The 26,482-nt window shown below is 38.5% G+C and overlaps 1 protein-coding gene across 1 annotated transcript in view; it reads left to right on the plus strand.

Moving 5' to 3' along the window:
* Xrn1 (5'-3' exoribonuclease 1) overlaps nt 1–26,482 on the plus strand; it is a 91,783-nt gene that overhangs the window by 48,551 nt on the left and 16,750 nt on the right. The window contains exons 17-23 of the mRNA XM_028758974.1: nt 4,260–4,316; nt 4,542–4,674; nt 7,855–7,924; nt 9,937–10,144; nt 12,271–12,366; nt 20,220–20,328; nt 24,993–25,054. Coding sequence (XP_028614807.1) covers nt 4,260–4,316; nt 4,542–4,674; nt 7,855–7,924; nt 9,937–10,144; nt 12,271–12,366; nt 20,220–20,328; nt 24,993–25,054 — 735 coding nt within the window. The remainder of the gene's footprint in view (nt 1–4,259; nt 4,317–4,541; nt 4,675–7,854; nt 7,925–9,936; nt 10,145–12,270; nt 12,367–20,219; nt 20,329–24,992; nt 25,055–26,482) is intronic.

The raw sequence follows: 26,482 nt of genomic DNA on the forward strand, positions 1-26,482 counted from the left end.
ATGGGTCAGAGATAGCCTAAGCTACATATGACCATGTCTTTTCTTTTTTCTTTTTAAGGAAGGAAAATAGATCTGTTCACAGTACACAGCTGCTATTAATGGTGGTGGTAGTGTTCGAAAGAAAGAGAGAGGAGGAGGGAGGGAGGGAAGAAGGAAGGAAGAAACAGAGGAAGGAAAGAAAGATCTGCTTATAAACATAGCTGCTAGAAAGAAAGGAAGGAAAGAAGAAAGAAAGATAGTTATAGCTCGTGGTATGTATCTGTTATTAATAGAAGTGTAGTGTTTGGCTCCCATGGCACATACTCAGAAACTGTGATGATCACCATGTAAACCAGAAAGAAAAATTATAGACTCCCAGTCAAGAGACTTGTTTGGGTCAAGCTTTGTTTTGTCTTCAGTACTATGACTTAGGCAAGGCTGTTACCACTGAGATAACACCCTTAGCCCTAAGAGTTTAATTATTCAAACTAGAGAGATTGTTTCGTGGCTAAGAGCTCATGGTGCTTACAGAGAGGACCTGGGTTCAGTTCCTAGCTCCTACATGATGGCTCAAAACCATTTATAACTCCAGTTCCAGATGACCCAAGGCCCTTTTCTGGCTTCTGTACATACTGCATACATGTGGTTGCTTGCATACCTGCAGGGAACATCTATATACACATAAAATAAAAATAAATATTTAAAAAAACATTCAGGCCAATGGGCTCATTTGAACATAAAAGATTCTATTGTGGCTCCCATCTGTGATCCCAGAACTTGGAGGCTGTCATGCATGGGGCAGGTGGACAGGGGAGGTGGCGGTTGTTGGAAAGGTAACAGCAAGCTTCAGACTCATGGAAGAGGCTCTGTCCAGACAAAAGGAAGCATGACAGAGTAGGACTTCTGATACCCTCCTCTGGCCTCCCCTGTGCGTGTGGACACACACCTTCATATACACACAGCACAAAATATTTTACTCATTTTTTATTTATTTTGCAAACAAAAAATACATATACAAAATTGTAGTTTATTATTTTTATTACAACATATAAATTAGACAAGATTTTAAAGCTTATATTTATGTGTAAAAGGAGTATAATTAAGAGTTTTAATGTGTTATTACAGTAATTAGGAAAGAAGACAATAAATAAAATGTTCTGAAAACTTCTTTATAATATATAAACTTCTTTATAATATAGGGCCATCATTAACTTAATACATCAGTAGCTTTTAAAGTAGGGTATGCCTCAGTGGTAGAGTACTTATCTACATGTCTAGGATTTGGATTTGATCCCTCACACTGCAAAAGAAAAAAGTGAATTTCTTATTAGACAGTCATTCTCATACTGGAAGAACATTTTTAAACATCCATGTTCCACCCAAGAGCAATGCTTCTTAAACTTTAAGGTACAAGTAAATCATCGTGGAATCTTGGTAAGTATCGATTCTGAACAGCCAAATACCGTGGTGCATACCTGTAGTCCTAGCACTTGGATGTGGCCACAGGAGGACTGCCGTAAATGTAAGCCCAGCCCATCCTTAGCAAGTTCCAAGTCAGCTATGGCTACATAACAAGACCCTGTTGAAAAGAAAAGGAAGAAGCTAGGTCTGTTCAGTTTGATATGCAGAAGATGGCCTATGCAGAACCTCTGAGCAGTTCCTAGTTTCCTGAGCTCTGAGCAGGTTAGAGGCTAAGTTGTACTACATCTGCAGTTCTGATAGGTCCCTAGTGGATAATGTAAGAAACTACATTCTAAAGTGCAAAGCCAAGCCAAGCAACACTTGGTTAGGTATAACTATTCTTGGTCTGGAACCTTTATTATTTCTTTTTTTTCTTTTTCTCCAGTTCTTATGAAAGTTTTTATTAATTTATTTCTAAATTTTAAAAAGTATTAATTTTAAATTTTTAAAAGCAAAATTACATATACTTATATATAAAACATATTGTCATATTAGTAATTTTTTTCTTGTCTATCAGTATGAACTAAGTTAGTTTTGAGGGGAGTGGCTGTTAAGACAGAGTTTCTTTTTTTTTTTTTTTTTTGGTTTTTCGAGACAGGGTTTCTCTGTGTAGCCCTGGCTGTCCTGGAACTCACTCTGTAGACCAGGCTAGCCTCGAACTCTCGAACTCAGAAATCCACCTGCCTCTGCCTCCCAACTGCTGGGATTAAAGGCATATGCCACCACCACCCAGCAAGGCAGGGTTTCTCTATAGCCCTGGTTGTTGTGGAACTAGGTCTATAAACCAGACTGACCTCAAATTCAAAGATCCACCTGCCTCTGTCTCTCAAGTGCTAGAATTAAAGGCATATGCCACCACCGCCCATCGCAATCTGTTGGTTTTAACTAAAATTTGTCACAATTCTAGACAACTAGGCCTTCAGAAGACCCCTGTGAACTTGAGTACAGGAGCAGTAGTTGTCAGATCTCGGTTCCAGAGTGTGTAAAGGAGAGCATGCAGTTGTGAGAACTAAAATGTATTGTACGTGAAAATGGGAATGTGTGTGACCCGGAGCAGCAAAGGCACAGATGGGGACCTCACAAGTTACATTCCAAATCAACCTATTGTTAGTTGTTTTGGAACAGAGTCCAGGTTTTTACCTGTGCACATTTCCCCATTTCTCAAGCCGTGCTTCCCAACCTCCTTCATGGTGAGGTGTGACCACAAATGTAGTTCTGGTCAGAAACCTGTCACTCACTGAAAGGCTCACTGATGACTCCTCCCCACTGTCTAACTTACTCTTTTAGCACAAGTTTTTTATCTTTCTACTCTCGTCCCTCTTTCCTAAAAGACTGAAAGTGATAGCTTTGTTAGCTGGGTTAGTCTGTCTTATGACCTTGAGCATGGAAATCTATTTACCGAGCTAGAAAGAAAAGACAATCATTTTATCCTAGGAATCCAGCCCTCCTTCCTCCTACTTCTTAATGTACGTGTGTGAGTGTGCAGTAGGGGGGATGGATTGTTTTGTTTTGTTTATATTTTCTTCTTAAATGAATGACAGAATAAATTCCAGTCTGTTGCATCATATAATGTTTTTATACATAAATGTTTCATACTTTTTCTTTCTTTAATACAAATCTTTGTTAGTATAGCATGGTAATGGTGCCTGTAATCCCAGCACTTACCAGGCTTGCAGGAAATCATCATGAATTTGATGATACCTCGGTTACAGAGTGAAACCTTGTCTCCAAAAAACTTCTGTTGACTATTCTATACAGTTCTTTTTAGAGAAAAAAGTATACAAAGTTCAAAACAAGATATAATTTTCTGTATTAAAAGTAAGTTTCTTATGTTATGCTTAGTAATCTTGTTTCTTGGGTTAGGTGGTTACACATCAGATGTACCTACAGCAGGGCTAGAGATAGAGCTCCAAGCAGAGTCCTTTTCTAGCACCTTAGGGTCCTTAGGGACCGTAAAATAACAACTAACACTTGGCAGGGGGACCTGCCTACTACTTCTCATGGGGGTAAATTAATTTGATTTTCTCCCTTCTCAGTACTGCACTTGAGTAGTTTAAATAACTAATCTGCAGTGTACTTCTAACTTTGAAATTTTCTTTCTTATACTTTAGAACAGTTTACTGGGCTCAGTGGGTAGCAGTGTTTACTGTCAAGCCCAATGACCTGAGTTCTTATCCCCAGGACCCACATGATTAAAAAAAAAAAAAATAGTAACTCCTCAGGCCATCCTCATATCTCCGTATCTAGGCCATGGCACCTGTGCACATGAGTGTGCGCACCCACACACGCACATACACACACAGAGAAATAATAAATTAGAAATAAATAAATATGTTTTAAGTATATTACTTTTAAAACTTATAAATAAGAATTTAGGATCATGGCATGTACCTTTAATCCCAGCATTTGGGAGGTGGATATCTGTGAATTTAAGGCCAGACTGGTTTGCATGGCAGGTTCTAGGATAACCAGATCTACATAGTTAGACCATATTTCAAAGAAAAAAAAAATTAAGGCCAACACGATGGCTTAGCAGGTAAAAAGAATTGCCCCCCAATGATCTGAGTTTGATCTCCATATATAAATGTAAAAGAGAAAGCCAACCCCACATATAATGATGATGATAACAATAATACCACCTTAAAATAACAAGATTTAAGAAACTAGACTATATTCATCTTACCAATGTGTATTTTATTCCTGCAGATGCAAACCTTTAGGTATCCTTAATAATAAAATCTTTGTTTGGCTTTATAAAATTCATAGATGTTGGAAGTGGTGATGGCTTTATGATTTTCTGTCTGAATTCTCTTCCTCAGCAAAGGAAGAACAACAAGAAAGTCCGGGTGACAGTGAAGCCCCATTTGCTGTACAGAGTAAGTGTCCATGAAAGAACTCTAAGAGCGGTTTGTACTTTGCATGGTGGAATGCCTGCAATCCCAACCCTCAGGAGACAGAAGACAGTGAGGTGGAGGGTAACTGAGGCTATGGAGTAAGTTTGCAACTCTCAGGGCTACATAGTAAGACCATGCTGTGAAAACAAACAGAGAAGTCACAGACATCAAAATGTCCCTTAGAATACACAGCTCTCTTCTGTTCAGCCTTTAGAGCAGCAACATGGAGTCATTCCTGATCGAGATGCTGAGTTCCGTCTCTTTGATCGTGTTGTAAATGTAAGAGAGAACTTCTCGGTACCAGTCGGCCTTCGAGGCACCGTCATTGGAATTAAAGGGGGTAAGACTTCAGTACTGAATGTCTTCAGCTGTGTTTATGTTGTGAAGGAGAACATAGATTTGTGTGTTATGTGCATCTAAGCAGAAAATAAGTCAGTGAAAAGGCTGAATCCTTTCATGTTTTAGCTGTTTTTACTTTTTTTATTGTACTTTCCAGAGAAAGTTTTCCTGTCTCACATAATCGTCTCAGAAGTGGTTGAGAGGAGGAGAGGCTGTAAAGAGCTGTTGATGACCTGATAGTTTATATATATCACACTAAAGTTACGCAGGGTCTTAGAGGCTCTACTTATATTTTTTATGAAACTGAAAGAAAAATTTCATCACGTCTTAAACTTTTGTCTAATCTTATTCATAGTTTTACCTTAATTTGCATTGTAATCTATAGGTTTGAATAAGCCTTGTAATCCAGAAATCTCTCAGAATAAACACAATGTTATTTACAGTGAAAAGAGTTTAGGTAATTATTAATTTGGCTTTTATGAGTACAACTAGACTATAGCCAGTCCTAGTGGTCTACACTTGTACTCACAACTCTGAGGAAGCTAAAGCAGGAGGAGCAAGGCTAACCTTGGATACATAGAGAATTCTAAGCCAGTAGAGACTACAGAAAGAGACTCTGTCTGAAAAATTTTTAAAATGGGGCTAGGAAGATAGTCTGTAAGTGCTTGCTACATAAGCATAAAGACCCAATGAATTCATAAAAGCCTGAGTGGTAAGGATTTTTCTTCCTGTGATGAAACACCATAACAAAAAGCAACATGGAGAGGAAGGAAGGGGTTTATTTGGCTCACCTATACTAGGTGTGATCCACTAAGGGAGGCAAGACAGGAACCTGGGTGCAGAAGCCATGGATTAGCTTACTGGCTTGTTCCCCATGTGTATTATATATGGGTGCATGTGGAGGTCAGAAGACAACTTGTGGGAGACAGTTCTTGCCTTTTATCATCTGGGTTCCAGGGATACCACTAGGGTCATCAGGCTTGTCATCCCTCAACTGTTCTTTTTAAATAAGCACAATAGTCAAGCAGATATTTCACCACAGGAGATATGTACAGGAAAAAATAAGATACTGCCAAACACCAGCTAGACTTAAATGAATGGGAGGGTTGTGGGCGCAGCTTAGTAGGTAGATTGTTTGCCAGTATACAGTGGAGCTCTGGTTACGCGTATAGTGCCACAGGCAACATGGGTAGGAGCACAACTTCAAACTCATCCCTGGCTCACATACTGAGTCAGAGACAGCCTGAGCTACATCAGGCTTTACCTCAGAAGAGAAAGAAAGGATAAAAGGAAAGAAAGTAAAGAAGTGTCCAGGTGCCAACAGTGTCATGGAATGACTAGAACTCCTACATTGTCAGTAAGAATTAAAAAATGATACGGCCACTTTGGAAGTAGCTTTGGTGGGTTCTTTTTAAAAAAAAAAAAAAATTTTTTTTTCAAGAGAGGTATTTTTATTTTTTTGACATAATTTCTTCATAGCCCAGGCTAACCTAATTCTTTCTCTATTTGCAACCCGAGTATTGAGATTAGTTTGTGCACTAACATGTCTAGCTTCGTCTGTTAAGTTTATGTGTGGCATGCCCTTGCTATGTAGCCAAGACTTTCCTGGAACTTAATATGTAGCACAGGCTGACCTCAAATTCAAAACCCTTCTGCCTCAACCTCCCAAGTGCTAAGATTATGGGTTTTCTAATAACTTCTTTTTAGGTTTTCTTTATTCTGTGTGTGTCAGTCCATGAGTGTATACATGGAGTGGGTGTGTGTGTGTGTGTGTGTGTGCTCACTTGGGTGCCACAGTGTGCATGTGGAGACCAGAGGACTGTTTATAGGAATCATTCTCTCTACCATTTGGTACTGAGGATTGCCATCTCACCAGCCCCTAAATCCTTAAAATGTGAGCATACACCAGCAAGGTTGAGTCACCCATTCCTAATACAGACCCAGGACAAAATAAGATGTGAATGTACACCACGCCTTACGTGATAACGAAAAATTAGAAAAATCCAAATGCTTGCCAGTAAATGAATAGATACATTGTTGGATAATATGCGATAAAATGCTTCTCAACAGTATAAAAAGAAAAAAATGATATATTCAAAATGGATGACTCTCAAAATAATTGTGCTGATAGAAGCTGGACAAAAAAGAATATGAGCTGTATAATCTTATTCACTTTAAATTTTAGATATGTGCAGTAATCTATAATGACAATATTTTAATAGTTTCCTGGTTAGTAAGGGTATATGCATTGCAAAATGATACAGGAGACTTTGGGAATAACGATCTTATTTATTATGGTCTTTTGGCTAATTGCATATGGTAAAATCTACTAAATTATACAATTTAAATATGTATAATTTATCATGTCAATTTTATATTAAATTTTTTTAAATGAGCCTGGGAAGTGGTGGCACATGCCTTTAACCCCAGCACTCGGGAGGCACAGACAAGCAGATCTCTTATGAGTTCAAGGCCAGCCTGATCTACAGAGCAAGTTCCAGGACAACCAAGGCTACACAAACCCTATCTCAAAAAAAAACAAAACAAAACAAAATTTTTTAGTGCATTCCTTAACACCTGGCAATTTCACTTCTATGGAAGGATTAGCTAGCCTACATAGAAGAGACATTTACATAATATTCATAATAGCATTTTTATAATTGTTAAAATCATAAACTAGGTGTTCATAGCAGAGGAAAGAGATAAATGATGGTATATTCATGGATAGAATATGAGAAATACTGAGATTTATTCAGGAAACAGGACTGAGTCTCATCATTTTGAAACAAGCACAAGTGTGTTACAAGAGTATATCCCCGATGGTAGGTAGCTAGTTATAGACAGTGATAGACATGGATAATGCTTAGAACTTGTAAAACACTGTATGCATTATTTCAGATATGTCCATAGCTAGTAAAAATGTAAGGGAGGATATAGGAAACCAGATTGCCAAGGTAAAGGTTATAGTTGCCTTTGAAGGATAAGGACATGATGGTCTTGTAAGGCATTTGTGTTGTTTCTTGCCTTGGACGATGGTCAGTGTGCTGTTATGTCTTTCTTCATATTTAAACAATTTTTATAAACTTGTAAAATAAAACCAATGCTTCTGAGCATTCTTAAAAACGTATGCTGGTTTCTCATTGTATGGTTTCCGTCTGACTCCTGTCTTCATCTTTAACAGCTAGTCGAGAAGCTGAGGTACTATTTGAAGTACTATTTGATGAGGAATTTCCTGGAGGCTTAACAATAAGGTTTGTATTTCCAAATAATAATTGTCCTCCGTGAATGCAGCCTCTCTCTGATTTTGTGTTCCTTATAGATGTGTGTGCCCAGTTTGACATCATAGTTGTTATAGTGTTAAAACAGTGAGTACCTGTCTACTCTCTTGATTTTTCACTTAAGCCAAGGAGATTCAGAAACTGATAATGGTAACTATTTAATTTAATGTGACAAGTGCATGAACAGTGGTTGACTGGGCAGAGGGGAAAGAATAGAGTGAGAAATAGGAACACAGGATAGAACATGCAACAAAGAACATTTTCTGGTTAAACGACTTCAGGAATAGAACTGGCTGAGTTCAAAGACATGTAAGTCTTTATCATCTCATGTACTGGAGTGGCAGGTTCGTCAAAGGTCATGGCAGCTTGAGGACCGAGTAGCAGTGTAGTGATAGAGACAGGAAACTTGACTCCGAAGGATCAAAGCACCAACTGGAAGTTATCAGATTTAAAACAGTAGAGTTGAATTGCTTTCATTTTAAAACATATGAAGTATGATATCATTTTGAGGGAACTCTAGTACAAAGTTTAAAGTTAGAGGAAATACTAGCAAGGATGAGCTCTTTCACTTATACTTTGTAATATCTTCATTTGTAATGAAGATTACTAGAAGATGAGGAGAAAGAAATAGAATCATTTTTCAGCTTTTCTTTCTAATTTAACTACAAAGCTAAAAAAATACTACAAAGCTGACACGAACTTAATTTCCTTTGCATCTGATTAATAGGTAATTATAATTTTTAATTACTCTTGTTTAGCCTCCTGACATAAAATCTTAGTCTGTACTGAGTGGTTCCTACAGCATGCCATCATTAAGCCAGCGAGCTGATAGAACAGTTGTAGGTGATTGTTGCTGCACAAGCCTGGCAGCCAGACACAAGTAAAGGTCTAAGGACAGAAGTAGCTGATTGCACAAAGTTGTCCTCTGACCTCTTGCCCATGTGCACTCAATAATAATATTAAAATTCTATTATTTTGAAACTTGAATATGCTTGTTCCTCTAAGACCTTCCAGTTTGTACTCTTAAATGCAGCAACTGAATTTTGATAGTTTATTCAATTGTTTAGTTATAATAACTCACCTTTGCACAATAACTGCGGTATATATTTAACATATATACTACATGACTTTTTTCTTTTTGTATGTGTATGTGTTTTGGTTTTTGTTTGTTTGTTTGTTTGTTTTTTGAGACAAGGTCTTGGTCAAAGCTGGCCTCAAACCTAAGGTCTTCCTTCCTCTACATTCCAAGTCCAGGGATGACAGACAGACAAGTTCAGGGATGTGCAACCACGCTGTCAAAATGCACCAGTATGTTGTGCATTTTGGGTTTTGTTTCCTTTTTCATTGTTTTAATTTCTTTGACAGAGAGTTTCATCTAGAGAGACTAGTTTCAGATTTGAAACATAGCCAAGGCTGCCTTTGAACATCTGATATTCCTGCCTCAGCCTCTCCAATACTGTGATTATAGGCATGCATTACCAGGCCTGGCTTTTTTTTTTTTTTTGTCTGTTTGTTTGTCTTCTTGACATCCTTTTATCTTATTCCTAGTTAAAGGCATCTGATAGAGAGCTGTGTGAAAGAATACTTGCATGCACATTCACTTTTATAATATAACTCTCATGAAAATAAATGTTTTGTAGCAAACTGGAACTCATAAAAGAACTCTCCTTTTTCAGTATCCACAATACAAGAAGATGGTATTTTTGAAAGAGGAAAAGCGATTAGAGTTGAAAAGTTGACAAAAGACTTTCTCCCTTTTCTTAAGTTGAGGAATCTAACTCTGAATCGATTTCCAGTTTTGTTTTGTTTTGTTTTTCCCACATTTTTTGAGGCAAGGTTGTGTTCTGTAGCACAATGTGGCCTAGAACTGCCAGTGTGTCTGAGGACTGCATTGAATTCCAGATCCTCCTACTACTTCCTCCCAACTGCCCACTTTATAGGCATGCACAACCAGACCTGCCACTGAAATAACTTCTTAATTGTAGGTGCTCACCTAGTAGGGGATACCGACTGCCAACAAGTGCCTTGGTGAACCTTTCTCACGGGAGTCGGTGTGAAACTGGAAATCAGAAGTTGACAGCCATTGTGAAACCACAGCCAGCTGTGAGTCACTGTAGTGCAAACTCATCAGTTCCATCTGGGCACTTGGGAGGCCTCAACCACTCTCCTCAGTCGCTTTTTCTTCCTACTCAGGTAAGCTCCTCAGAGAGAACTCCTAAGTGGAAACTTAATTAGTTTGGCTTAGTTTTCTTTTTTGATTGTTTTTTTTTTTTTAAATGGTAGAGATCCTGATGTAAAAACACATACCTTTTGGTTTGGTTTTTATTTTTCCAGACAGAGTTTCTCTCTGTAGCTCTGACTGTCCTGTAACTTACTCTGTAGACCAGGCTATCCTGGAACTTGCAGAGATCCATCTGCCTCTACCTCATGAATGCTGGGATTAAAGGCATGTGCCACCACCACCCAGCTAGATACACATACCTTTAATCCCATCACTTGGAAAGATGAAGTAGGATGCTATCCTGGACCATGTATGTGATGTTCCTGGTTAGCTACATGCTGATGTCCCATATCAGAAAAACAAACATAAGGTACTATTGGTAGTATTTTATCTGTTACAAAGTTATAGTTATAGAAAAGAAGAAATATATTTGTTTAAGTAACAAGCTCAAGAATATTCTTATTTTTTTCTTAATACATCTATTTTCTAATCAGTACTAGTTTTAGATAGGCTTTCTATTGCTGTGATAAAGCACCATGACCAAAATCAACTTGGGGAGGAAATGGTTTATTTCACCTTACAGTTCCACCTCTCAGTCCTTCATGAAGGGAAGTCAGGCCAGGAACTCAAACAGCGCTGGAACCTGGAGTCAGAAGCTGATATAGAGGCCATGGAGAACTGCTGCTTACTGGATTGCTTAGTTTGCTTTCTTATAGCCCCCTGGACTACCAGCCCAAGGGTGATGCCACCCACAGTGAGCTGGGCCCTCCCACATCTATCCTCAGTAAGGAAAATGCACTATAGACTTGCCTCCAGGCATTTTCTCAATTGATAGTCCCTCTTCCCAAATGATTCCATCTTGTGTCATATTGACACAAAACTGACTAGCACAACACTTAAATTTCTTATATAATCTAAATGTCCTACACCTCTTATGAGTGACAATAAATTTGAATCATAATGGGAAGATTATGTCATATGTATCAAAGAGTTTCAAGACAGTATGTGGTGGCACACAACTATAAGCCTGGTGCATGGGGATTGGAGGCAGAGGATGAGGAGTTTGAGGTCCTCCTCCATAAACATAGCAAGAAGTAAATTTCAAATCCCTGCCATCCATTTCACGATTATGTTCTTCAGCTTTTGGAACATAGGGTTATTGTCTGTGAGACAGTTTTAATTCCTTCCTTCCAAGTCTTAGGCTTAGTCACACTTTTAACACACACATTATTTATCATTGCAAAATTGTAATTGTTAACAAACACAAAATTCACTCCAGTTGGACAAGTAACCACAATTAAGTTTTTCTTCATCTGTAGGTTTGTTTTGAACAGGATCTCACTATACAGCCTAGGACCCATTATGTAGTCTAGACCAGGCTGAATTTACAGAGCTCTGCTTATCTACTTTTATTTGCTAAGTGGTAGGTCCTAAGACAAGCACTGCCTACTGGCCCAGTGTTAAGTTCTGGTGCATGTTTTTTCCTAGTCTTAGTCTGCATGAAACCATTTATCCACAGTTTTTATATTTATTAGATTGTGCCTGTGTAGATTGGATATTTTTTTGTTTTTAGACAGGTTCTCACTTGGTAGCTCAGCCTGGCTGGAGCTCAAGTTCTTGCTGACACCTCCCAAATACTAGGGATGCGAGGTGTGTGCCACCAGCTCAGCAAAGATGAAGATTTTTAAATAAAGTCTTCAGATCTAAGTTTGAATGAGTTAATAAGTTACCATATTAGAAAAACATAAGTCTAATTTGGGCAATATTTTATATCATTATTTGAAAGGGAGGTTGAGACAGGATCTCACATAAGCGCAGGTTGTCTTCAGACTTGTTACATACCTGAGGGGGCCTCAAACTGATGACTTTGTAGTATAGTTTGTTTAGATTTAAATACTTTTTAATGCAACCATTTAGAACCATGTCTATGAAGAGTAATTCGATTCCATTGCAGTGCTTTTAGAGTTAGTATGTTCAGCTCCGGAGCAGGGCAGTGAGAGGTTTAGTGACATTTAAGTATTCTGTTTATCATTCAATATGTAGTAAGCAGTCTTATTTCTAATACTATATTTCATATAAATTTTTGTTTATTTACTAGGTACCTACTAAAGGTGATGATGAATTTTGCAACATTTGGCAATCTCTACAGGGATCTGGAAAAATTCAACACTTGCAGCCAACAAGACAAGAGAAGGTTAGCATTCTTTGTTCGATGGACAGTTAGTTTAAAGAAAAGGGTTTTTCTTTTCATTTACAGTTATATTTCTCTCCAAATTTCATGAGAGTTTCAATCATGAATTTTCACAATTCCTTTTGGGCATACATAAAGTTGGACCAGTAAATGGGAATATAACTTCTCTTCGAGATCAGTTTGGGCATAATTTTTACTTGTTCACAGAATTGTAGTGATTACATTTTGAATTCAACAAAGGCCTTAGTGGCATCATTAACTTATTTTTCCCTCACTTGAATATACAATGTTATGCTGGTAGAGGGCTTTCTTAAATATGAACAAACATTGACAAAGATTAAAAAGAAGTCAGGGACTGTAGGCTGTGGTACAAAGCTGCTTACCCTACAAGAGTTTAACCCTGGCCCTTCAACACAAGACAGAAGAGGCACTGGGAAATTGGCTTGGTTGGCAAAGTGCCGTGGTGAAAGCATGAGGACCTGAGTCCAATCCTCAGCAGCCAGAGGAAAAAAGCCAGGTGCAGTACACCAGTACCTGCATGTAATCTCAGTGCTGTAGAGCGAGATATAGGAAGATCCGTGGGGCTTGCTGGGTCAGCCAAGCTAGCTGAATCAGTGAGCTCAGGTTCAAAAAGACCCTGTCCAAAAAATAAAGTAGTGGGCAAAACACCTAGAGCACACATACAACATGAGCCAGCACATATTCATGTGCATGCACAAGCATGTGCGTGTACAGACACACACAAGAATGTCTATACATACATAAAATAATAATAAAATAATTATTATGTATGTCTATAAATAATAATAATAATAATAATAATAATAATAATAAAATAATAATAATGTATATACATACATACAAGAATGAAGTCTGGTGATATATAGATATATATATAGATAGATAGATAGATAGATAGATAGATAGATAGATAGATAGATAGATGCCTGTTACCTCAACAGATGAAGAGGCAATGGGATCAGTTACATAGGGAATTTGAGGTCAGCCTCAGCTACTCTGAAACCTTATCTCGAAAACATAAAAAAATTTAAAAAAATCACTAGCCTGAGAAAATTGCTCAGTGTGGTAGTTTGAATAAGAATGGCCCCATAGGCTGATATATTTAAATGCTTAGTCACCAGGGAGTGGAACTACCTGATAGGATTAGAAGGACCTGTAGCCTTGTTGGAGGAAGTGTGTCACTGGGGTTGAGCTTTGAGGTTTTCAGAAGTCCTCAAAAACCCTGGCCCAGTGTTTTCTCTTTCTCTCTGCCCATGTACCTCTGAGCTACCGCCCCAGCACTGTGTATGCTGCTATCCTCTCCACCATGGTGATAGTGCACTAACCCTCTGAAGCACAGTTAACCCCCACAACTAAATACTCTTTACAAGAGTTGCCTCGGTCAGGTTGTCTCCTCACAGCAGTAGAACAGTGACTAAAACAGTCAGTAAAGTGCTTGTCAGGTAACCTGAGTTCGTTCTCCAACACTTACATAAAGGGCAGTACTAGGCACATGCCTGCCTGTAACACCAGAGGCTGAAACACACATCCATGGAACTCACTGATCAGTCTAACCTTAGGGGTAAGCCATGTCCCAATTAGACCCTGTCTCAAAAAACAAGTTGGACAGCACCTGAGGAGTAATAAAACCTTAGGTTTACTTGTGGTGCACATACATAATTAAAAATAAATTAAATAATAAAAAATAACTGCAGTGTATGGTGGTGCACAGTTTTTATCCCAGTACTTGGGAAGCAGAGGCAGATGTATTTTTGTAAGTTCAAGGCCAGCCTGGTCTATGTATCAAGTTCCAGAGCTACATAGTGAAACTGTGTCTAAGTAATAATAATAACCTTAAAAATTATTTAGGATAACTTGGTGGGTAAATACACCTGCTACCAAGCTTTATCATCAGAATCCAGTCCCCAAGATGGCCTATAGGATAGAAGGGAAGAATACACTGCTGCAGATTGTACTCCAGCCTCCGTAAACATGCCATGGCACGTATGCACATAGGTGCACTCACACAGATACATATCAATAAAGGTAATTTTTGAATTTAATGCTTGTTGAATAATGAAGCTGGAACTGAAGATTTTGCTCAGTGATAAAATACCTGCCTACCTAGTAAATATGAGGACCTGGTTTTAATCCCCAGCACCAAAAAACAGACCATAGATTTTAGCATGTAAATGTCCTTAGGAACCTTGACAAGGACAGTTTCACCACACTGATAGGACTATTATAGTAAAAGACGATTTGAGTGGGTTTAGGAGAGAAGGGAAAGGAGCTGCAGAGATGGCTCAGTGGTTAAGAATATGTACTGCTCTTCCAGAGGACTTCCAGAGCTCTATTGCAGCACCCAAGCCAGATGCCTCACAACTGCTTGTTAGATCAGCTTCAGAGGAGGTGATGCCCTCTTCTGGTCTCTTCAGGCATGACACATGTGGCAAACATACGTCTTTTTGAAAGGAAAGAAGAAAAAAAAAAGAATTGGAAATAACAAATATAGGTGACTTTTACAGGCATTTTTAAATTCCTGATCCCTGTCTTACCTCCCAAGTGTTGGGATTATAGGTCTGCACCACTATACTGGTTGTAAAAGTATGTGCACAGTGGCAAACATTTGTAGTCCCAGCTACTCTCTGAAGCTCAGAAGGCTAATACAGAAGAACCATTTAACCCAGGAGTTCAAGGCCAACTTATGTAATACAGCAAGACAGTGCTTCATAAGATGAATGAGTGGGTGGGTAAGTGAGTGGAAATATTTCCCTGATTCTTGCATGTACATCTTCTATATTAATTCCTGCTTTTCCAGCGGTTCACTAGAAAACCATTCCACTGAACTGAACAGCTTTCCTTTTCCCTTATGCCTGACTAATGTCTTTGATTCTTACCTGTCTATCAAGTATAAATAATCTATAATCTATGGTTCTGACCTCTTAATCAAGTATTTAATCCAGTATTGCCAGTCTGTAAAGGAGGAGTGTATGTGTCACATCAACCTCAAGATGTCCCAAAATTAACCCCAGCTAACACCTCTCCTCTTGTTCTTGTTTCTACACCATCACTACCCGGGCATACAGTCTCAAAAGCTTGGAATCAAGAACTTATGTCCCCCAGATCTAGCTGAGTTTCTGTCTGTCCTCTTCTGTCACACTGGCTTTCTGCTGCTGCTTTAGTATGCTGTCACCCCTATATGAAAGTTTTAGTTGTCTTCTTTTTGCTATCTTTTTGTATCAAGATCCTAAGTCATTGGACTTCATGGTTCCCCCAGTCAGACCTTAGATTTTCTTCCCAGGCCTAACCTAGCCTCTTCCCAATGTTCTCCTTGGTGTTATCTTTCACTTAAAGTTCTTTGTGTATAATGTTGTGTAATCTCTCTTAATGATCCTTTCACCTGAACTGGCCTGAAGGCATAATTGAGTAAGGTATCTTCTGGGTTGAAAACCGCTTTATGCCATGTGGCAGTAGACTGTAGTAAGTGCTGAACCTCAAGTTCTGGACTGCAGGCTTCATGACACAAATTATACAGTGTAGTACTCTGGACTGCTATGCTCACACATACAAAATGAAGGCATTGGGGACTGCTGAGATCTTGGCAGCCCTAAAAATGTGTTGCTAATACTTTTGAATGTATAGAGCTTCCTGCCCAGTACCACTGGATTCCAGCCTGACTCCTCCCACTCATAATGTTTTTTGTAATCTATAGCTGATATGAAAGGTAGGTAAGGAGTTATTAAATAACTGGCCAAAAACAATGGTGTAGAAGTTGGCTTTTAAAACAGTCCCCTACTAGATGTATGGAAAGGTCTGAGATACATGGACGAGACCCAAAGAAAAACCCAGGCCAAGAAAAACATCAGGACAGACACTGACTCTTGAGCCGGCTCTCTGTCTTAAGAGTACACTGGTGCTTTGCTCTAACAAACCTGTTATTGTTGAGTCTCTTCTCTTTCTCTAAGACCAAAAACCTCTGGGAACTCTAGTCCAATAATGTGACCATACTAATTCACATAGATAAATGTCCAGCTATCTGATAAAATAATGTTGACAGTCAGATTTCACCCTTTACTCTCCATTTTGCACAAATGATTTCCATTTGGAATTGTGTGTTCTGTTGTTCTTTCCACTTAGAATATGGTCTCCTCCTTTACTGCTAAATCTTTCTAGATACAACTTATTTCAGCTAAACACAGCCGTGTTTTGTCTATCTCTTGTATATCCCAAGAAGTGAAAGCTACGTAAGTCATTTTTAAACTCATGAAATATTAATATTAAGAAGGTGAGTTTGTTTGGGCATGATGATAGCCCAAGCCCTTAATCCCAGCACTCAGGAGGCAGAGCCTGGTCTACAGAGCAAGTTCCAGAACAGCCAAGGCTGCAGAGAGAAACTCTGTCTCAGAAAACCAAAAAAAGAAGAGGGGAAAGAAGAGAAGAAGGAAGAGGAGAAGAAAAGGGAGGAGGAGGAAGAGGAGAAAGAAGGAAGGAAAGGAAGGAAGGAAGGAAGGAAGGAAGGAAGGAAGGAAGGAAGGAAGGAAGGAAGGAAGGAAGGGAAAGAAAGAAGAGACTGAGCTTAAGTAAATTCTAGAGAACTCACCAAAAGTAAAAAAAATACAAAAATACAAAAATTCAAGCATTCATTAGTAAAATATAGCAGTGTGCCCAACATGACTATCTTTACAGAAACATCCCGGAGGATGCTGGAGCACCAGATGAGCAGTTAGGACTGGGCACTGCTGGTCAGAACACCTAGGCTTGCTTCCCAGTACCATGTCAGGCAGCTCACAGCCACCTGCAATTTCACCACATGTACATGCACACATAAATAATAAGTTGGCTTTTTAATGACCCAAAGATCTATTCACAACTACAGTATTTGCTTTCCATTTAGAATTATATATCTGTTTTTTTAAGTACTTTAAACTTAAATTTTGGAGCTCAAATATCAGTAATTCTTCAAGGAAATTATCGCTTTTGGACTTCAGTTTATTTATATGTAAGTTGGTGCCTTTGCTATACTGAAATTGAGATAACGGAAGCAAAATGCATTTAACATATCTGGCAGTAATAGACAGACAATATTTTTTTATGCCAGTCTATTGATCCTTCTGTTCTAGTTCACTTCCTTAGGCTCAAAACCCCTCAGAAAGCACTGCTGTTTCCAGAAGCTCTCCAGGCATCTTGCTATGATGGTGGAGTCTCATGCCATGTAACTGTTAAGGAATGAAGAACCTGACTTAATACATGTTTACTATTCTTTTTTTTAATTGGATATTTCATTTATTTACAATACAGATGTCGTCCCCTCTCCCCATTTCCCCTCCTAGAACCCCCTATCCCACCCCCTCCTCCTTTATGCTTTTATACCATTTTAATTACATGCAAGTATTAAGGTCAGTTCTAGGTTGAGGATCTAGCAATACAATAGCTGCAAATAGTCAAGGAACAAGCAAGACAATAAACACAAATAGTCAAAGAAAAAGCAAGGCATTAGACCCAATTACATGAATTTTGCCCAAAATTATGATTTAATTATAAGGTTTATTTAAAAGAGATCCCTTTACTTTTTAATTCTTGTTAATTTTTAATATGTATAAATTTTTATATTCAAAATTCTCATAGACAGTATTTGAAAAGTCAACATTTGGTTCATCTCAGGAGCTAATATTGGAGATTCAATGACTAAAAGTAGATATCGAAATATTGGATCTGAAGAAAATCATATAAGTTTTATTATATATTTAACAAAAATGCAGCATTTTCCCTAAACACCAATTATGTGAGAAAATGAAACAATAACAAAGTACAATCCACAAAAGGAAAGAAAATACTTGGAAAACAGAAAGTAAAGAAACAAATCAGAGCTTTCCAATTTTGTCTGCATATATAGTTTGTCAGTATGCTATATGCTTCTTTTAAGAATAACAAGATATTTTGAGTAGTTTATACTTTATAAGAGATATCAGAATTCTTGGAGATTGTACATTTTCTTTAGTGATTGTGGTTTTGTTCCTTATTTCATAAAATATAATAGTTACGATAATTCTGATAACTGAAAAAATAAATAATGAATTGGAAATATTTAAAAAAAAAAAAAAAAAGGAAAGAAGAGCCTGACTGTTCCTGTGCCTGAGAGCTCACTGAGTTTTTCCCTAACTCTCTCATATGTCACAAGTGCTTTGAAACAAGCTCGGTACCAGCTAGGACATGATGTTCCTTTGTACCCAATGGGAATTTGTATGTGCCCAGAACTGAAGATAAATAGGACTTGCCAAAAGCAAAATGATGAAAATTACTTTGTATTTAATCTCTCCAGCCTCTGCTTTTACTTCTTGCAGATTCATCTATAGCAAGTTGTTTCTTTTTGCCCTCTGGCTTTCTCTTCTTTTCAACAAACAAAAGATCTTAAGATTGGAGAGTTGGCTCGATGGGTAAAGTGCTTGGATATGAATTTGGATCCTCAGTACTTAATTAAAATCCAGGCATAATGCCAGATGTCTGTAGCCACAGCACCGGGGTTTTGGAGACAGGCACATCCTAGGGGTTTGCTGGCCAGTCAAGTATAGCTGAAATGGTGATCTCCAGGTTCAGTATAGAACCTTGTCAAAAAAATTACATTGAGAAGTAGAGAAGTATTTGAGGAAGGCATAAGGACATCAGTGTGTAAACATGTACATGTGTGCGTTCACAGAGAGGAGAGAAACAATCTATGTAAAACTTAACCATGGCATCTTACTATTGTGCCCATTTATAAACTGTGGGTTTGTGATCAGTCTTGCTGGAAAGTTGTGTTTCATTTGGAAATATAAACATTAATTTTAAAATCCACTATTGAGGAAAGAACATAGAATGGAATGTAAATGAGTTAATATCCTCACCTTTCATAAAATACAAAAAAAAATATTAATTTTAAAGCCTTTTTAATGGAAGTTGTTAACATCACTGAATCAAGATAATAATGGAGGTGAAGTAGCATATCCAGCCGTGTTCTTCTGTCACACCCACTTGCTCCTTATCACCACTTACGCTAAAAGTCTGTTTGTCTTGAACTAAGTCTAAAGAAATTTTTAGAGAAATTTCTAGGGGCCTGGGGAGAGAAAGAAAGGTCAGTAGTTAAGAGCACTTGCTGGCTGGGCAGTGGTGGCGCACGCCTTTAATCCCAACACTTGGGAGGCAGAGACAGGCGGATTTCTGAGTTTGAGGCTAGCCTGGTCTACGGAGTGAGTTCCAGGACAGCCAGGGCTACACAGAGTAACTCTGTCTCGAAAAACCAAAAAAAAAAAAAAAAAAAGCACTTGCTGCTCTTGTAGAGGACCTGGGTTTGGTTGCCAGTATCCATCCACATGGTGGCTTATGACCATCTGTAATTCAGTTCCAGGGGCTCCAATGCCCTCTACTGACCTCCTCAGCCACCAGGCACACATATGGTACACAGAGATACATGTAGGCAAAACACCCATACACATAAAATCATGGAAATATTTTTTAAAGATTTAGAGACGTTTCTATAAATGAAGAAACATTCAAAATTTAGTGCTTTCTTTAGTTTCTGTATTTGTTAACTTAAAACAAAGTTATATTGAATTGTTTCTATTGAGAAGAGAATTTTGGAAAGGTACTTGTCTTTTATTTACCTTGCTTTCTAACTAACACATAGGGAAATCCTGGAGTGTGATGGCCATTATATTAATGATTCTTATTTCCAAGAGTGGTTTTTGAGTAGTTTTTTAAATTCTATAGTTTTCTGTGTATTTTTCTAAAAAGCTGTATAATATTTACTAAATTAATTTTAATTTTTTTTGAAGTTATATTAACGTTTTATTTAATTGATTTTTGAGAATTTTAACTTTCAGGGTGCAGTTCTACCTCAAGAAATAAGTCAAGTAACTGAACCTCAAAAATCTGGCTTTAATGACCACAGTGTCAGACATCAGCAAAGAAAACATGACCCTCACCGAAAATGTAAGTTTTAAGGTAGAAAAGTGTTTATATGCTATCTTCCTTTTGTCGTTTTTTTTTTCTTTTTTTTTTGGTTGCTGTTGATTGGTTGGTTGGTTGTTTTTTTTTAACAAATAGCTTTGTTGAAATGTAACATATACTTTAAAATAAATTCATCAGGCAAATGAAATGGCCCAGCAGGTAAAGGCTCTTGCCGTTCAAGCCTGGCAACTTGAGTTCAATCCCAAAGATACACGTGATGGAGGGGAGAAACAACCTCCAGAGTCATCCTCCGATGGACCTGTATGCCGTGGCATGCACATGCCCACACATACAGAGACAGACAGAATTACAAATAAAATAGACCTATCACTTTAAAGTCTACAGCAATGAGGAAGGAGAAGATAATTAATATTCCTGCAGGTAGATCCCAGTTGTTGCAGCACATTGCATTCTCCTGGTACCCTTCCTAAAAATCAGTTGAATAGACATCTTTGTGGTCAGTTCTAGCCTCCAGTCCAGTCTGCGGATCTATACACATCTATACACACAGCATGCTGTCTTCCTTACTGCAGCGTTAGTATGGAAATCAAACAGTTTTGAATCACACAGCTTTGTTTGTCTTTCAGGGTAGTTTCATTTATTCTGGGTCTTTTTATTTCCATATGAATTTTTCATAATTAATCTATTTCTGCAAAAACTGCCTGGAATGTTTATAGATCACATTGGATGGAGTGTCTTCAACACTACACCATTCCCCTGCCTGTGAACACAAATGCCTTTCCATTTATTTAGTTCTTTCTAATTTTTTTCCACTGATGTCTTACCATTTACAGAACATAATCCTTAGACTGGTTTTGTTTAATTTATCCCTACATTATTCTTTGTGATACTACTATTGATGAGGCTGTGTTAATTTTTTGTTTTTAAAGAAGAGCAGTCCTAACCTTGATCTTAAGAGGTAACCTTTCTGTCCTGTACAATCACATGTTATTTTTTAGCTATGAGTTTTAGTGTCCTCTATTTGGTGAGGAAAAACCGTATTTTTTTCAATTCTTATTTTACCTAGGAAGAGCTAAATTTTGTTAAATATTTCTTATTTTCTCTCTTCCTCCTGTTTCTTTCCTTTCCTTCCTTTCTCCTTCCCTCCCCCCTTCCTTTCTTTCTTTCTTTCTTTCTTTCTTTCTTTTTTTTTTTTTGTTGTTGTTGTTTTTTGGTTTTTTTGGTTTTTCAAGACAGGGTTTCTCTGTGTAGCCCTGGCTGTCCTGGAACTCACTCTGTAGACCAGACTGGCCTCAAACTCAGAAATCTGCCTCCCTCTGCCTCCCAAGTGCTGGGATTTTCTTTTTCTTTCTTTCTTTCTTTCTTTCTTTCTTTCTTTCTTTCTTTTCTTTTCTTTCTTTCTTTCTTTTTTCTTTTTCTTTTTTCTCTTTCTTCCTTCCTTCCTTCCTTCCTTCCTTTCTTTCTTTCTTTCTTTCTTTCTTTCTTTCTTTCTTTCTTTCTTCTTTCTGTTGTGAGGATTAGTACCTCATACCCACCAGGCAAATAGTATACCACTGAACGAAATACCTACTTTCTTAGATTCTTTTATGAGGACTTGCATGTTCACATAGATGTGTCTGCAAGTGCATGCAGACACATGTGGGTCTGATATCATGTATCTACCTCGTTCTGTCTCCATCTTTTTCCTTAAACTTTTTGTTACATTTATTTTTTTGGATATGTGTAGAAGTCAAGAGGACAGCTAACAGGGATTGGTTCTTTTCTCCCATCGTGGCAGCAAGGACGCCTTTATGCACTGGGCCATCTACCTTTTTTGTTGTTGTTGTTGTTGTTGGATTTGTTTTGTTTTGTTTTTCAAGACAAGGTTTCTCTTTGTGGCCCTGGCTGTCTTAGAACTTGATCTGTAAACCAGGCTGGCCTCAAACTCACAGATCCACCTGCCTCTGCCTCCTGAATGCTGGGATTAAAGGCCTGCACCACCACCCAGCTATCTGCTTTATTTTTTAAGACAGGGTCTCTAACAAAATCTGGAGGTCACTGGTTGTGACTGGCCAATGAGATCCAGAGATCTTCCTGTCTCCACTCTTCCTTCCCCTAGAGGTAACAGGTACATGCTTTCAAGTCTAGCTCTTACAGAAATGCTGGTGATCCAGACTCAGATTCTCAGGCTTGTGCAGCTGACACAAATGAGCCATGTCTCCATTACATCCCCACACCTAGATCCTTGGTTCATTTTTGTTTTTGCTGTATCTGTTGGAATGATTTACCCTTTGTTCAATTTATCTGATATGTCCAACTGTATGTCCAGTGCTGAGCAAACTTGGAGTTTTAGGGTAAATCCTACTAGATCATAGTTCATAATCATTTTGACATGCTTGAAGAATAAGATTGCTAGTATTTTTAAGATTCGTTAATATTTGTTTAGATTTTAATATGGCTACATATAATTCCACACATGCATACAACACACACAAATCAAATCCAACCTTAATTTATCTATCCTCCTCATGCATCAGCTAAAAATTGTTCATTTAATGAAAATACACTAAAATGTTTCCTGAGATTGTTTTATACAGTGATGTAGGTTACTATGTGGATTTTATATCTCAACAAAGGCTTACCAATTGTGTGTCCTAGCATTTTCATTTCCTTTTTGTAAGATTACTTCCTGTCCTGCCTTCCTTCATTCGTTTTTTCCTTCTTGTCTGCTTCCTTCTTTGTCTGCTTCCCTTGTATCTGCTCCCCTCTCTCTTCTCACTGTCTTTTGCTGCTGGCTGTGGTTTTCATTGGTGGTGTTTAACACAGGCTCCCATGGCCCAGGAACACAGTGTTCCTACAGATGACGTAGAACTGCTGACCCACCTGCTCCCACTACCTAAATGCCAGGGCCAGGGGCATGTGTCACCATGCCCAGACTTTTATTCTTCCTTTTCCACACTGGCTTAACAAACTGTCCAGTGATAAGGAGTTGAAGATGAGTTATAGAACGACTATAGAACCTAGTGTATGTGATACAGCAGTAGATTGTCCACTACTGACTGCTGTCCTTTGCATCTCCTTCATCTGTTTAGCTTTTTATTGCCTAAGTCTTATAATCTCTCAAGTTTTTACTTCCTCCATTGCCATGTAACTTCCCCTTAACAGGAATAGTAAGATAATATACACCTGTAATCCCAGCATTCTCAAGAATGGAATCAGGAAGACCCCACCACAAATTCAAGGCCAGCATTGAGCTACATAGTGATTTCCAGAACAAACCAGGATACAGAGCAAAATCTCTCAAAATCTCTGTCTGAAAATCAAACAGTTACACCTGAATTCAGATCCTCAGTACACCTCTTGAAGCCAAGTGCCAAGACCTCTGTCTGTGATTCCACCATGGAGGGGACCTAGGGGTGGAGACAGGCAGATCCCTGGAACTCATTGGCTGCCAGGCTAGCTGAATGGGTAAACTCCAGGTTCAATGAGAAGCCCTATCCAAAAAGTAAAATGGGAAATGATAAGGAAGAAACCCATTATTGACATCTGGCCTCCATGTATGTGTATATGTATATGTGTGCATATATATATATATGTGTGTGTGTGTGTGTGTGTGTGTGTGTGTGATATATATTTATGTTTATGTGTATGATATATATCACATACATGGGTTTATATGCATGATATATATCATGCATATACAAACTCAAAACACTTTTTTTGTTTATAGGGGATGGTTGGTTGGTTATTCATTTTTGTTTTATTTTGGTTTTGGTTTTGATCATTGTGGTTTTGACAGAGGGTTTCTCTGTGTAGCGCTGGCCCAGGCTGGCCTCAAATTCAGATCTGCCTGCCTCTGTCTCTGCCTCTCAACGTGGGGATTAAAGGTGCACACCACCCAGCTTCAAAAATAAAACTTTCGCCAGGCAGTGGTGATGCACGCCTTTAATCCCAGCACTTGAGAGGCAGAGGCAGGCAGATTTCTGAGTTCAAGGCCAGCCTGGTCTACAGAGTGAGTTCCAGGACAGCCAGAGATACACAGAGAAACCCTGTCTCGAAAAAACAAAAACAAAACAAAAAAAAAAGAACTTTCTTATCTGTCTCCTTACTAAAATACACTTCTGATCAGATGACCTTTCTGTGCTTGCTCATCCATTGCTTACAACCTTACTCCGTGTGTCACTATCCTCCAGATAATGACTCACCTGTTCCTGCAGTTCCAGTGAGCTCAGTATCAGTTCTTACCTCCCGTGGAGCTGACCCACCATTACATTCCTTTCTGCTCTCATGTCTTTTCTCAAAATCTTTTTTCCCCTAGACTTCTAAACCTCCTCTTTTCTGCTTGGAGAACCTATCTCCTTTCAATGCCCAATTCAGATGACAAAGCCCACTTTCCATTCCCATCTGATTATCTACAATTATCCTTCTCTGTCTCAGATGGATTATAAATTTTTTCAGTTCATATGTCTTCTCATTTAGGACTATGCTCAGTGGTAGAGCACTTTCCTAGAATTACCAGCACCTAGGTTTGATCTCAGCATTGACAGGAGGGAGAAGGGATGAGGAGAGGGAGGCACAGACACGGGAGGAAACTATACTCCTTGAAATCCTTTAAATGCTGTTTTGCTATAGTGAATTCTTGATGAACTTAACTGGTGTTTAGTAAGCACTTTCATTTCCCAAATGTTCTGTTTTCTTGTCTCTAGTTAAGGAAGAATATAAGAGTCCTAAAGCTGAGTGTCAGAATCAAAAGTTGTCCAATAAACAGGTAATTTTTCTTTGACATTTTTAATAGCTGGATTTTTTTTATGCACTTGGTTGTTGTATAGCATCTAGTAAATTTTGCAGCCTTCTCAACAGCCAATAAGGAATACAGTAAAAGTCATAGTCAGTCATTTGGATGGTTATACAGCTGGAATCCACAGTTCAGAATAGAGTCATCTGTCATCCTTGTTTTAACACTTAAACACTTGGATGGTCTTGAGCAATTCTTAATGACCTCAACTTCTTTATCTCTAAAACAGAAATAAATTATTGGTTACTTAGAGCTCTTCTCACGTAATATAAAATGTGTGGGAGTATCTGTTTGTACATACTGATAGGTTATTTCTCCACCGGTGAAATGAGCCAACTCAAGCCAGATTAGGATATATTAAAGGCAGATTTATTGGGAATTTGTTCTCAGGCAGCCGAGTTCACTGGCCCTGTGGATTAAGGCCAGGGAAGTTTCCATAGGGAGTAGGGAGGAGAAAGAGAGAAACTTTGAGCAGAGAAAGAAGGAGGAGGAGGGGTGGGGTAAGAGACCAAAATGTCCGGATTATATAGGGAAGAGTCTCTGAGGGAAGGATAACCCAGCTCCTGGGCTGAAAAATTCAGGGTTGAGGGCAGGGTATGCCAGGTAGGGACTGAGGGATACTGAGAGTACCAGGAAGCCAGGTCTGCTTTGATATATAAAATTTGCACCCGGTCCCTTGTCCTCGTCCTAAACCAAATATCCCAGCCTTTTGTTGATTATAAATAAATAAATAAGGGACTCTGATTGGCCATGACAACTTCTTGTTGACATTAGGGTGCAATTTTGTTTATTGGGTGTCAGCAAAAATCTGGAATGTTGGCAAAGTCCAGGAAGAGCTGTTGTTTTATTGCGGTCCAGGTTGAAGCAGTCTGAAGTTAGGCCAAAGTACCTATGGGTACCTGTTTGGGAGCTTTCCTGGATGCAGGTTCTCAGGGAACACCTGGAGCAGAAGATAGGAGTTTTAGGAAGGAAAAAAAAATTTTTGGTGTATATTTGAAATTCTTAGTCCCATGGTCTTGAGAGTTGGGGGGTTGGGGTGAGGGGCACTGTCCCAGGACTGAGGAAAGGGATATAGGTCCTACCTTCAGGAATGGGTAAGTGTAGAGGGAAACAGGCTGTTAATTGACAGTACTTAGCTTGAGTCCATTTGCCTATGAGAGGTGGATTCTAGGAGATTCCCTGAAACTTACAAGAATCTAAATTAATACATACACTGGTAGCAAAGTTTAAAAAGCCAAACTGGGGCTGGTGAGATGGCTCAGTGGTTAAGAGCACTGACTGCTCTTCCAGAGGTCATGAGTTCAAATCCCAGCAACCACATGGTGGCTCACAACCATCTGCAATGAGATCTGATGCCCTCTTGTGGGGTGTCTGAAGACAGCTACAGTGTACTTACAATAA

Source organism: Grammomys surdaster, unplaced genomic scaffold (genome assembly GCF_004785775.1).
Source record: "Grammomys surdaster isolate TR1022 unplaced genomic scaffold, NIH_TR_1.0 126248, whole genome shotgun sequence".
Classification (NCBI taxonomy): domain Eukaryota; kingdom Metazoa; phylum Chordata; class Mammalia; order Rodentia; family Muridae; genus Grammomys; species Grammomys surdaster.